Raw genomic sequence first — 14,163 nt, 5'->3', positions numbered from 1 at the left:
TTTCGTTAAATCTTTTTAATTCACTCCTAATGTTTTATTTTTATTTAATTAGGTTTAATTTTTTTTAATTTTTTTCTAATTTAATTTTTTTTAGTCATTCCGTTTAAATAGATAATATCAATGAATAGAGCAGTCATTTTCATTTAGAAACAAAAATTCATGTAAGATATTAAATAAAACGGGTTACGTGAGACGAAATAATCACCTGTATGTTTAGTTAAACTATTCAGACAGCATTACAAAAAATATTAAACTGAATAAAATTAACAAAAATTGAAATCTTTGAAAAAAAAAGTATTAAAACTGAATTGAAAAAATTCAACAAAATTATGAATTAAGTTAGTATTTAAACTTTTTAATTATATAATCAATTTATTTTAGTATTAAAATTGAATATGCTTTCATTTAAAGAGTCTTCAATAGATTGATTTTTGGCTTATATTTTATTAGCGTTGTAACTATATTGATTATGACTGTTTTGATATAAAAGTATGATAATAAGTAAATTTATCTGTATGAATATAAGTATGTTATAAATTGAATGGAATGATTTTTTTAATTCTTATACCAAATTCAATAGAATCTATTCAATTATTTCATTTTTTTTATTTTATAATTTATAGTACATTATTTTCTTAATAAACGTGTTTAATAAATATTGGTTCATTACAAATAATAATATCATGTAATATTTAATATCCATATATTTTGTTAAGCAAATCTAATTCAGTTGGACGACTGATAGTAAATTCCTTATCTTTATTTAATTTCTATTTATTAATTTTTATACACATTTTAATGAAATAATTGGGATGGAAAATAATTTGTTCTCATAGAACATGACAAATTATTTAGCTTTTGGAATTCAACATTTTAGGCTTTGATTTATGATTAAACGTCTCATTAGACTATGCAAAGATTATGCACCAATAGGTCTCTTGCAACTGATTAAGCTGAAACATTTATACCTCAAATGCAAAAGTGTAAGTTATATGGTATGACTTTATTTCATTTGAATTGGAAGATTTTCCAATTGATGCCTCTGTGAAATTAGTGTTTTTATATTTTCAAAAAAACAATGGTTTCTGATATGATTTGAATTCTCTTTCAGTATGGTTTTGGTGAAGAAATTGGTTCAAGACACTAAAATAAACACCCCTGCTGCAAATCGTGTTTTTACATATTGAAAACAACCTCACGTTTAATTTCAAAGTCTACATTATCTACCAATGAAAGTGATATGCAAATGAAAATCACTTTATCAACATTATAATGATTTTTCTGTCCAAAAGAAATTGTTTGGAATGTCTGAAATCAGATTTGTCAATGATCCAACATTCCATTGAAAAGCATACCTATTTAGTTCACAGTTGTTTTGTGTATACACACAGTTTGTCAAACAAATCATACATTAATATTGAATGAAGAACCTTTGTTTGAGTTTTTCAGAAAAAATTGCAGACAATTGTCATGCACCTTCTCTTTCTCTTCTTTCTCTTCTCCAATCCCATGGCTTTTCAGGATTTTTTGAAGCCCATAACCCAACACGCTTTGCTCTGGCTTGTTTTTCCCACTAACATAAGAACTCAAGCAAGTTAGGATATTTATAATTGAAAAATAATGAATGAACCATAGCATTTGTTAGTAATTACTGTTTCTAGTTCCTGCCGTTTGTCATAGGCTGTGTAGTGCCATGCTAAACCCTTCTTTAACATTATTTCCTAGTCACAAATGGAAATCAAAATGAGAAACTCAGAAAGTAATAAAAACATGTATAGATTCAGAGTAAAATAATGATAAGATTACCTGTACAAAAATGCCATTACAATATATATCACCCACACAACGACCATAGCGATCATCTCCATAAACAAGGACCCTCAAAGGCTTCCCTTGAACAATCTTGACCAGTTCAGTTTTAGCTTCCTTTCCATAAGGCATTGCACTTTCTGGTGCATCAATTCCCCTGTTTTGTTTCTAGAGTTCGTTACTGGCTTCCAAAACAACTTAACATTCTATCACTAGTGTTTGGTCGGTCATTACCTTAATCGAATCCTATATTTCTTAGCTAGGATTTCCTCGTTTTCAACAGGAATCACCCTAAATAACCAAACAATTAGAAGAAAAATAGCATGTGTTGGAAGCACAGGCATAAGAAGTTGGGAAACTACAAACCAACCGATATCCTGCATCAATTATCTGTTTGTGAAATGCATCAGCGTCTTGAAAGTTCCTTCGGGCACGTGCTTCTGATCTTCTCACTGCTGCTGAATGAACGTTGCCAGGGACAAATGCTGATTCTCTGGGGTCTGCTGTGCTGACATACACTGTTACGGTATCCCCATCTGCTACTGCTTTTGCATCAACCTGGTACCATTGAAAACCATGTCATTTTGTCAAAAACCACATTTTATGGACTGCATGGAAATGTTATTTTCTTACAGGCAAGGTGTGCATTTCAAATTGAACTCCATCAGGCAAGGATGACGGGGCTTGAGCAGTTCCTTGAACGAGGGTGTGTGGTGGAGGAAGACCATAGAAAGCCAACAATCCCTATAAATTAAGCAACATAAATTTCATTCACAATGAGCTTTGTCTTTTGCAGGTGGCTTAGGTAAAGCAACATTCCAGTGCAGTCATACTTAAGTAAAGGTTAGGAAGTTCATGCAAACCTCAACATCTGCTTTTTGGTGTCTTTTCAATGTCTGAATGACAAGTTTAGCTGCTTCTTCAGGTGTCTTAGGAGGGGGTTTTGCCTCTTTCCAGGCATCTACTAACTTTCTATACCTTCAAAAAAATTGCAAGGAACAGAAAGGGCACACATAGTTGAAAGGCAAATCTATCTAGGATAATCTTCTTTCACAACAATCACTCGCAAGAAAACATAACAAACAAAAGTTTCTCACATAAGTTAAAGACTGTGGTGACCTACCAATTAGCCTGAGCCTTCTTAGAAGACACAACATGCTTGCTGAGTCCTTCCGGGACCTAAAAGATTTGAAAAGGGAAAACACAGAGACCCACAAAATCAGTGTACTAATTAGCTGAAAAGCATAAAAACCTCACAAACTGAACATGCCAAATTAGCTGAAAAACAGATTTAGACAAAGAGTGAGTTCCAAATTAAAGGATCGAGAGAGCAAAATGCATGCACCTGCGAGGTGATGTCAAAGTGAAAGAGATCATGGGCAAGTGCTGATACACCAACGGTGGCAGAGGACACACCGTGAGGCCCAAGTGAATCAGAATCACCAGCTGCTGTGGGCTTGCAGCAATGCCCGTAGAGAAACCTCAGGGCGTTCCCCATGATTCAGTCTGATCAAAGCTTGAAACTTTTTGAGAGAATGGAAGAGAAGAAAGGGGAAAATATCTAGGGGCCAGAGCAAATCAGGATGTCGGATTGGGTACAGAGAAAGTGAACAGACAAACAGGTGGCGTGCTATAATTGGCCATTACCTTGAATTCTTAGTTTCTTTCTTTTAATTGTATAATGTTGTTGGGAAGGAACTATAGCAGGTCATCGTCAACGGTTTAACGTAAAAATGGGTAACGCTTTTTTGATTACGATGGCGTGGTTAAAACTATGGAATTTTTTTTTAACAATTTTTTTACAATTTTTTTAAATATATGAACCAATAAAACAGGATACATAATTTATAGTTAAAAAATTATTAAAAAGATTGTTAAAATATGGGTTAAATATGTTTTTAGTCCCTAAACTATTGGCCGTTTCTGGTTTTCGTCCCTCTTCCAAAGTAAGGTACAATTTGGTCCTCATTCTTTAGAAAAACGTTCGTTTTAGTCCTCAAAATTTTGTTTTTAGTCCTCGTTTTAGTCCTCAAAACGTTCGTTTTTTCGACTAAAACGAACGTTTTTTAAAGATTGAGGACTAAATAGTACCTTACTTTGGAAGAGAGACGAAAACCAGAAACGGTCAATAGTTTAGGGACTAAAAACATATTTAACCCTTAAAATATCATGCTAAAACTAATGGGATGCTTTAACACTTTAAAACTAATTTAAGATTTTCATTTACATTTTACTTTTGAGAATTACAATTTATTATTCTCATTACTTCAAAAATAATTAATTTATAACTTAAATGTTTATTTCGTTTAGTATCAGTTTTAAAAATGTAGACATTTTGTTTTTATATTTTTCAAATTTGTATCATTTCAGTCCTGTCCGTTTAAGTTGATAGAAACGACTTTATCTTCTCTTTTACACTTTTTTTTCTTTCTCTACTCTTCCTCACACATTTTTTCTTTCTCTTTTCTATTTATTTCACTATTAACCTTTTTCCCTTTATTTCACCATTAACTTCTATTGGAAATGTCACTTCACTTCTTAACATAATTAAAAGGTAGATTCTTTCAATAAATATTTTAAATAACATTTTTATCTCACATTTTTAAATAAAATAAATATTGTAAATTAAATAATTTGAATATATATTTTCCTTTTATATTTTTCTAAAAATATTTTAAGTTTTATCAATCACGCTTCGTTAATATTTACAAATTTAATAAATATTTTTATTTTGATAAAATGTTAATTGATAGTTTAATTTGAAATGTCTATATTTATAATTGTTTTCTAAATATTTAATATTGAAAAAACAAAAATATCTTTATTTTGATATTGAATATTTAACATTATTATGTTTTATTTGTCATAATTTTTTTTATTTTATAAAATTTAATTAATTAATATTGAAATGTATGAATACAGATATATATCCATTATTCAATAAAGATGGAGATAAAATAAAAATTTAATACTCATTTAGTTGAGTTTAGATATGAAGATGATTTTTTTAGTAAGAATAGATATGAAATAATGAAATTGGTTCTATATGATCGGTGACAATAAGAATAGATATGAAATAGTGATATTTCCATATTTAATCTCAGTCTATATAATTTTATGGTATTTAATGGTAGCAGGAAAAGCAGAAGTTAATGAAGTTAAGGTCGTTTCTACCGACTTAGCATATATGACTGAATTGATACAAATTTGAAAACATAGGAACGAAATGTCTACATTTTTAAAACTGAGTACTAAACCAAAATTCAACTCTTAACATGGGACATATATGACTGAATTGATACAAATTTGAAAACATAGGAACGAAATGTCTACATTTTTAAAACTGAGTACTAAACCAAAATTCAACTCTTAACATGGGACGAAGTAAGTATTTAAACCTTAATTTATTTATGTTATCTTATTATTGTGTATATTATTTATTAAAATTTAACTACAGATACCATGTGCATGTGGAATAGATCTAATTAACGTTAAATAGATACTACGTATTGATATTCACGTTTTCAATAGTCTAAACTATTAATATGTTGATTTTCAATTTTTGGTATTTATTTTTCATTAATTATTAACGAGAGAAACGCAAGAAATATGAAAAATAAAGTGTTTAATTTGAAAAAAGAAATGAGTAAGAAGAAATATTGTTTTATTTATTATAATGAATTTATTTATTATTATCATAAAAAATGTATTCATAGTTAGTTATGAATGATACATAATTAATTATAAGATTATTTATAATCAATTATAAATATGTATGTGAAAAATACATATTAAAACTGAGATTGTATAACATATATAACTGATTATAAAAATTATATTTTGACGTCATGTAAAATAACATATATTTATTTTACGATATATTTTAATAATGTAATAATTTATATTAAAATATAATAGAGATATAACAAAAATATTGATATATTAAAATATCATGTGGTTGTATTTTTTATATTGTAGAGTGTCACAGAATCATCTCCTTTGATATTTAGAATACTCATCTAACTAAATTATTACTTTGGATTCATTGGCTACACAAAAGAGAAGGTTGATGTTTTAAAGTGATCTAAATGATTTTGTATTGGCCGTACTATTATTTAGAATCTTTTGTAAAAATTATTTATTTAAGGAAAAGTGGAGATAGTTGGTAAGAAAAGGTTTGAAAAAATTAATTGTAATTATAAGTTAATTAGCACAAAATATCCTTTATACAAATTGTAATATATTGATGGATTTTATGTTAACGAAAATGTTATCAATAAATTAAATTATAAAATTAATCAAAAAGTATTATTAATAAATTTAAATTTATCGATAAATTTATTCACAAATTTTAACTATGTGGTTTGTTTAATTACAAGACTCTAGTATAGCATGTTCATATATGAATTGTAAAATACTTCAGCAAAGAATGATTGTGACAAAAGAGGAACAAACTTTAAAGGTGATTTATGAAAAAGTTTCCAATCAATGAAGATGACATAATTGTTATCAGGATGAGAAGGAGAAAGAGGTTGAATAAAAAGGATAAACTTTCACAAATCTAGGTATTTCAATAGTCACAAATTAAGGTCTTCTAAAGAAGCTGTCAAAACGGGTCATCCGGTCTGACTCGGTCCGACTCATCACGGGTTGGTCATTTAGTGAGTAACCCAACCCGGCTCATTTATTAACAAGTCAGAAAAATTCGAACCCAGCCTGACCCATTACGGGTTGGTGAGTAAACGGGTTGATTCACTAGCTCACTTAAATATAATTTTTTTAAAATAAAAAAATTTACAAACTTTCTATAATTCAAATATAAAAATTTTTTACTACCAACATGGATGTTTAATTAATTTTGAAAATAAGAAATTTAAATAATTTTTTCAAGCAAAAAATAATAATAAATATTTTTTTATAAAATTAAAATTAAATTTTAATAAAATAAAATTAGGTAGGTGGGTTGGTGGGCCAACCCGGCCCACCACGGGTTCAACCCGCATGAGCCGGGTAGAAATCTGACCCGCATAAAAAAATACAACTTTTTCAAACCCAACCCGGCTCAAACCCGTGGTGGGCCGAATTGGCCCGTGGGTTGTAACCCGTTTTGACACTCTACTTCTAATAGTGTTTTGGGTGTAAGGTGAATGATGTACGCTATGATTTATTCACAAATTTTACCAAGTTAACTTGAGTTATCCTGAATACTTCTTGTTGGGAGTCTTTCCTTTTTCACGTTGGAACGGTCTGGGTGTATCTCTTAAAGTCATTCCAACACTCAAGTTAACACTTAATGGGATCTGAATCACATTAAAATCTTAAATTTCTAATAAATGTGACATTTTCCCTTCTTATCTTTAACTTTTATTTATAAGTTTTGAGATCAGTTTCTGATTAGTGACATCCTAAATCACCACCCAATTATCTACTAAATAACTTTTACCATTAATCTTGATTAGGAGCATCCCTTTTCCATGACCGTGTAATTAGTTGATAAACAATGTGTTTCGGCAGGATTTAGAATCCTAATCCAAAACATTCAAAGTTGTCTGCTCCGATGTCCAGTTGTAATGTCTTCTCCTTGTCCAAGCCGCGGGGGAGGGTGCCTGCAAAAGACACTCCGACGCTCAAGTAAGTGACTTTGCGTAATAATCTTGTAATCAAGATTTAGTTATCAGAGCTCTAAGTTTCAGTTCAAGTTCAAGTTACCCGTCTTCCTTGTCAGACAAATATTTATAAATTATAATGAGTTTACCGTTAACTCTTTGACAATTATTACTATTAATTACCTTAACGGCTAATTTAACTGATCGATTCATTCACCTGAGAGGTATCATCAGTCGGACTGATTCTACCGATCGCTTCATTAACCTGAAAGGTATCGTCGATCGGACGATTCTTCTGCACCTTTACTGTTCGGTCGGCTATGAGCCCATAGTAACACAATGTTTATTAACACTTAACGAGATAGTGTCTAATAGTGTTGATCACAACTACTAGACGTCTCTTCTCGTGATATTGTCTAGTTATTCAATATGTTCCTACGAAATACAAATAAGAATGTCAAAACAAATAAAACAACTATATCAAGATTTATTAAAAAAATGTTACTTTTATCTGGTTGAAAATAAACAATTTTATGTAATCATAATTTTTAGACCTTGTAGCAATCACATTTACAATATAAGAATCATCAATTACATGTCAACAATCAAATATAAGGGAATAACAATGAGTCATGAAGTTCAATATGCAATAAGAACACACTATTAATTAATAGTTTATCATTTATTTATAAATTATATCATAAAATCTGAATAATTAAAAATCACTAAAATAATAAATAAAATAAAATCCAATTAAATAATATATATTGTAACAAATAAATAAAAAAAATAAAGATAATTAATTTAAAGTTTGAATGTGATTCCTTTTTCTTTGTTTCATTTTGCAGTCTCCTTGGTCCAAAGAATGCATATTAGCATTTTAGTTATCTGAGTTTGAGAAAATGAAAGGTGCAGGACATATTTGTTGCTTGATGCATTCCTCTTCCTTCTAGTTTTTGGCGAAACCCAATTGGGAGATTGTGGTAGCCAACCTTACCGAATGAGTGGAAGCCAGTAATTCCCAGATCAACAATTTCGAATAAAGTGAAGGATTCCATCTTTCATATGCAGAACCAGATTCTTCACTCTTTGCTTTTCCATATAAATATATGGATGCATCTCATCACATTCTTTCACTAACACCTTCTCCTTTTTCTTTCTTCTACCTTCTCTTCGCTTCTCACATCAGAGACTCTCAATGGCAAATGTAAGAAACTTTACTACTTCCCTCTGTCGATCATTTTTCTTTCAGCTACATATCGGACAGAAATCAAACTCATTAACTTTCTTGTTTTGTGCCATCAGGTGGTGGAAGTCAAGGTTGGTTTACACTGTGACGACTGTATCAAGAAAATTCTTAAGGCCATCAAGAAGATTGAAGGTTACTATAACTAATTTCCAAAGCTCACAAAACTATGTACCTAGGTTTAAAAAGAAAAATTATACATGTCATTAGTCTAATTTTTGACGTGGCTGTGCAGATATTGAGACGTATAACGTGGAGAAACAGTTGAACAAGGTGATTGTTACAGGAAATGTTACAACGGAAGAAGTTATTAGGGTTCTTCATAAGATTGGCAAGAATGCAACCCCATGGGAAGAAGCTCAACCCCAACCCAATTGCTGAATTCAACTTTTCTTTTCCTCAAACAAAAATATATAAATTATGGACATAAATTATAGAGCTTTATGTCAAATTCTATCATATATGTCTGGAGTTTGAAGAGGTATAATTATTTTCCATTTCAATTTTGTAATTCATGACCTTTATCTCAGAACGAAAGCATCTTATAGAGAGACATCAAATGAAACAATTGATCAATAAAAATAACTATTCTATTTATTTGTATACAATCTTAATGTTTAACATTGTAAATTGTCATAGCAATAATAAGAAAAATTAAATATATACCTTATTAAGACAGATAGAGACAAAAATAAAACGAATGTATATACTCATTTATCTCTTTATTTAATTTATGAAAAAATATACTTAACTAAAATGAAGTTTCTATACAATACCTACAAATACGAATTCATTTATCTTTATCATATCCTATGTAGACATTCCAAAAGTTAATTAAAACCCAAAAATACATTGAGAGTTCCCAAATACAACTATTACGTCAATTTAATTCTTAAAATCATGAATATCAATTAATTTTAACCAAAATATTATGAAGTTGCAGCAAGGAAAACAGAAATTGCGTATATTTAACAATTTTTAACCTGAAATTGCTTTGTTTTTTTTTTCTGATTCCAAAGATTAATTTAATTATTACTCATAATTTTAAGAATTATTTTGGTGCATTAATTGTTTTTTATAATTTCCACATAAACTCAAGTACCATTTGATGAATTCCTTGTAATTGTTAAAAATTATTTTATAGTTGAAATATATTATAATTATAGGAGTTTGTGCTCTAGAAATTTGGACTTATAATTTTGTCTTGAGGTCTAACATGAATAAATGTTGAGAAAGTCTTTGTCCTTTATACGACTTGCAAAGAAGCTTCCTCTGTTGCACTGCATATGATGAAAAAAACAAAAGAAGGTGCTGTGTCCCACTCTGAGTTGCCTCCTTTACCTACAAATATACAATTGGTTGTTGACCCATGAATCACTATGTAAGTCATAATGTTCTAAAATATTACATAAATAAACTACATATATGTTTTTCTTTCACTTCTCTTTCTTCCTAATCATTCATTTTTTATTTATTCAAATCGCTATAATCATACAAAGAATACTTCTAATTCACTTTTTCCACATTTACTTTTTAAATCTTAAAATAAATCACATAAAGAATAAAAATAAGGTTAAACCCTTTAATTGTCCCAATTTTTTTTTTTAGGTTTTTTCCAATTCGATTTCTATTTTATTAGAATTTCTAATTTAGTCAAAACAAAATGATAATTTGAATCAATTAGGTCCTTGCCGTTAAATTGGCTTAACGGGGTTAAGTCTTTTATGAGGTGGAACGTTTACGTGGTCAGGTTTTTGAAACCATTGCCACATCATTCCTGCTACGTCAGCATCATCTTCCCAATAGCAGAAATCCTAATTTCCCTCAAGAGTGAAACCTTAGCAAGCAAACCCTAGCGTCTCTGCCGTAAAGTCGCTGCAAAGCCTTCAATCTCGCCGTCACCACCTTGTTGTGCCGCAATCGTGAGAACACTAGTAACGCCTTCGCTGCACCGCACCATCAACGTCATCTTCTTCACGCATCCACCATCGCATCATCTCGGACCGCCACATCGCCTTCATTTCCTTCCACCATTGTTTCTTCTTTGAAACAATTTCACCACTGTGAACCATGAGTCAGAAAATCAATCAGCTAAGAAATCCAAAATCACACAACCTCCCTCGCCATTGTTCAAACACCACAAAGCCAGCAAACGTTCAAGCAGCCATCGTGAGTGTTCTTGCACCACCACGTTCCAAGAACCTACAAACAATCAATCCTCTCACGAAGCAAATGCTAAGAACCCTAATCACAATCTCCTATACGACGTTCTACCTCCACCGCAAGTTCTCCCCTCATCCAGAAATGCACCCCGCAACGAACAATCACCCTTCCATCGCGATGCAAAAGCGCTCTAATGTCGCTATCACCAAATCGCGTAGCCACCCTAAGACACAAGTTCCTCTTCCATCGCGAGATTCCTCCACACACAGTACTCCAGTGCTACTATCACCAAATCGCGCAGCCATCCTAAATCCATTTCGAAATCCTTATCAGGGTTTATGTTGTTGGAGAAAATGACGTTGACGTGACAAGAGCAATGTGACAATGGTTTGAAAAACTGGCCACATCAACATCCTACCTCATCAAAAACTTAACCCGTTAAACTAATTTAATCAGGAATCCAATTAACTTAAATTAACATTTTTTAAAACTAAATTAGAAAAAGAACCCACTGGATAACTAAAGAAATTTAACCTAAAAATATTACAATGAGATGAAGTTGAAAAATATCTTCCAACATTTTATATAACTTTTCTAAAATAAATATGTAATATAATTCCATGTCTTTATTACAAAATTCATATTTTTATTCTATATTATGATAACAAAAGCACCTTTCATTATAATAATCAATCATTTTTATCTAGATGTTTTTTATTGCATAAGTATCAACTCAGAAAAGTTAAAAGACGTTATGGTAGAGGCAAGTACTAACTCCCTTCCACATCGTTTTGTTGTCTTTTTATCTTGCACATGGATTTTAGTTTATCAACCACATGAATAACAAATAAACAATAAATTCTTTAATTAATTGAAAAATACTTAATATTTCATTGAACAATAAGTCGAAGCCTAATGTAGATAGTATTTGATTTTTTAATTGTAGAATATTTTAAGTTATTTTTTTCTGATATGATGAAGAGAAAGAAACAGAAATATGTGTATGTCTTTACACACGGACCAATATCTCTTCATGTAATCTTTGTTGATTATATTTTTTTAAAAACTAATATTTTAAATTTGGCCTCTCTTAAAATATTAGTTTTTTTTAACTCGAGCTAATTTATTGTCACATAACACAAGTATTCTTTAAATTCGTTCTACAATGCGCAATGACAAAATTCATCAGTCATATTATGTGTTTTGATGCCTGACACTGCACCTATAAACCGCATGGTCACTCACTCTATTCATTATCACACCTTAATAAATCACAGTATTATGTTGTCATCGTCTTTCTCAATATTATGCAGTGTTTTCCTTATCGATATCCAATAATACAACAAATGTTGGAAACTCTAAAAGCTATGGCAGAAGTATTGGTGTGAAAGGAAATACAATGTATATAGATAATTTCAAAAAAATAAAAAATTCAATTATAATGGAGAAATTAGGCAAATTTTGATAAAATTTATATTAAAAGCACATTATTGAAATAAGTTCTTAAAAAGTGAGAACTTGCACTTCGGTGAAAACTAAATTAGATCATCTAATTAAAAAAGTTGAAAATAAAGAAAAACGGATTACTTTTTTGGTACAAAATATCTTGAAAGAAGAGGAATTTAACTAAAATAATGAAATTTCCATAAATATCAAAATGTTATTCCATTCCAAATAATGCATAATGGAATGAAGATGGAAATAAAACTAGTCCGTCGAAAGACAACCAGGTTATTTATAGTGTGATAGAGAATAAAGACCATCACCCAGGGTTCAGAATGTGATTTTCTGAGTTTAGGCAAATTCCTTAGACAAAATATCTTAGAATGTGAAGCTTGAGGTACCTAATTTTACTTTTCTAGAGTAAGGGGTAAACATTTAAAATAGAAAAACAGAGTTATAAATATTTATTCAAGAAATGCAAAACTTGATCATAAGATAAAATCTTTCAATATTTGAATGTCCTAAATTCTCATTATAAACATTTTTCTGCCCTTCTAACAAGTTGAACTTTAAGTGCAATGAAAATGCATCAGCAAATGAACTTGTCAACACATGAACTTACCTGAAGTTCAGAGATCAAGTGTAAAACCATCATATGCATTAACTTTGCACTTATTTCAGTTTACGAAAAGGGCAACTCAAAAATATCATAGCACACATTAAGTCCAAACAGCAAAAACAGATAGAGATGATTAATTTTAGTTTGAAACAAAATTAAAATAATTCTTCCACTTATTCTCTTAAACAAGAAAAAATCACATTTGTGGGTATCGAAATTATCTATGTCAAAATAAAGTGCTAAAGGTTAAATCAAGTAATGAGGGTTAAGATATCTCTATAATCTAGTTAGATTATAAAGGTTAAGATATCTCGATTGATACAAGAACATCATTGTCAAAGAAACCAAATCTATCAAATTGAAAACATTACAGACAACCTGTGCAGAATGTAAAGAAAATCCTAAAATTACAATAAAGACGGAAACTTTTATGTATGTACATAAGCCGTCGTGCTGGACCGGGCTGATCTACCTGGGCTGGTGAATAGCCCGTGGACTCACTTTGGGCTTAACAAACTTTGGGGCCTTTTCAGCATACCTAGGAACTTCGGCCCACCCTCCTCCACTGTTTCGCCATTTCAGCACCTCCAGAGACACCACCTCTTTTCCCTCCTTCCCTTCGATCTCATCTTCTTCTGTCTCCATTCAAAACAATCAATTAATTAATCGAAAACATAGATAAATAAATATATGGAAAATAATAAAGAAATGAAAGTAGATGAGGTACCCAGATCTAGGTCGAACTCGAAATCAAGAACTTCGTTTTGGTACTGGGGATCTTGGAAGCACTCGCGGAGCCAGTAGTCACGGAACCACGGGGAAGAATGAACCAGATCCCACCATTCATCGGAGAAATCCTCCACCGTCCGATAGGCGAACGGCACGAACATTGGAGCGTTGGGATTCAACGTCGATGAGGTTGAGGAACGAGAAATGACTTCCATTGCAAACAGGATAAGGATCAAAGTGACCACTGAAGAAAATAGTTGTCAAATGTTTGTGCTTATCCACTCTGAGGTGGGTGGGTATTTATAGCGGATATGGGAGCCAAAACGACATGGACTTCGGCGTTGGGAGCATTACACACGTGACATGCGTGAGCCCAGCTTCGGACACGGTTTTAGGATCAGCCACTGTTTTTGAGATATTTTTATGTATGGTTCACTTCATGGGTCATGATGGGGGCATCCGCATTGCATATGTACATACATAGATACATTGTAGACAAGGTTACACACTTACACGTCATTTTTTTGTCTGTCCTCATCTTCTTGGGG

At 31.0% G+C, this 14,163-nt stretch overlaps 3 protein-coding genes and 1 non-coding gene across 4 annotated transcripts; 1 reads left to right on the top strand and 3 right to left on the bottom strand.

Annotated features, from left to right (window-relative positions):
* Positions 1-1,241: 1,241 nt before the first annotated feature.
* On the bottom strand, positions 1,242-3,419 carry LOC124828456 (staphylococcal-like nuclease CAN2). Its single transcript, XM_047301746.2, has 9 exons — positions 3,155-3,419; positions 2,933-2,988; positions 2,673-2,787; positions 2,443-2,553; positions 2,180-2,367; positions 2,044-2,100; positions 1,807-1,966; positions 1,653-1,721; positions 1,242-1,573 (listed from the first exon to the last, which is right to left on the bottom strand). Exons 1-9 carry the CDS (start codon positions 3,305-3,307, stop codon positions 1,469-1,471), a joined length of 1,014 nt encoding a protein of 337 aa, XP_047157702.1. The 5' UTR covers positions 3,308-3,419; the 3' UTR covers positions 1,242-1,468.
* A 5,072-nt stretch (positions 3,420-8,491) lies between these two features.
* LOC124828458 (copper transport protein CCH-like) lies at positions 8,492-9,258 on the top strand. The gene is made up of 3 exons (XM_047301748.2): positions 8,492-8,622; positions 8,721-8,796; positions 8,897-9,258. The coding sequence occupies exons 1-3, from the start codon at positions 8,614-8,616 to the stop codon at positions 9,040-9,042; spliced, it is 231 nt and encodes a 76-aa protein (XP_047157704.1). The 5' UTR covers positions 8,492-8,613; the 3' UTR covers positions 9,043-9,258.
* Positions 9,259-12,852: 3,594 nt separating this feature from the next.
* On the bottom strand, positions 12,853-12,916 carry LOC148204547 (small nucleolar RNA snoR101). The gene has a single exon (XR_015783988.1). It is a non-coding gene; the product is annotated as a small nucleolar RNA snoR101 (small nucleolar RNA).
* Positions 12,917-13,218: 302 nt separating this feature from the next.
* On the bottom strand, positions 13,219-13,900 carry LOC148204546 (protein EARLY RESPONSIVE TO DEHYDRATION 15-like). The gene is made up of 2 exons (XM_088093706.1): positions 13,614-13,900; positions 13,219-13,521 (listed from the first exon to the last, which is right to left on the bottom strand). The coding sequence occupies exons 1-2, from the start codon at positions 13,828-13,830 to the stop codon at positions 13,355-13,357; spliced, it is 384 nt and encodes a 127-aa protein (XP_087949832.1). The 5' UTR covers positions 13,831-13,900; the 3' UTR covers positions 13,219-13,354.
* Between the last annotated feature and the right edge of the window lie 263 nt (positions 13,901-14,163).

Source organism: Vigna umbellata, chromosome 1 (assembly GCF_029865625.1).
Source record: "Vigna umbellata cultivar VRB3 chromosome 1, Vumbellata_1.0, whole genome shotgun sequence".
In the NCBI taxonomy this organism is placed as follows: Eukaryota; Viridiplantae; Streptophyta; class Magnoliopsida; order Fabales; family Fabaceae; genus Vigna; species Vigna umbellata.
This window is presented reverse-complemented; position numbering and strand designations above follow the sequence as displayed.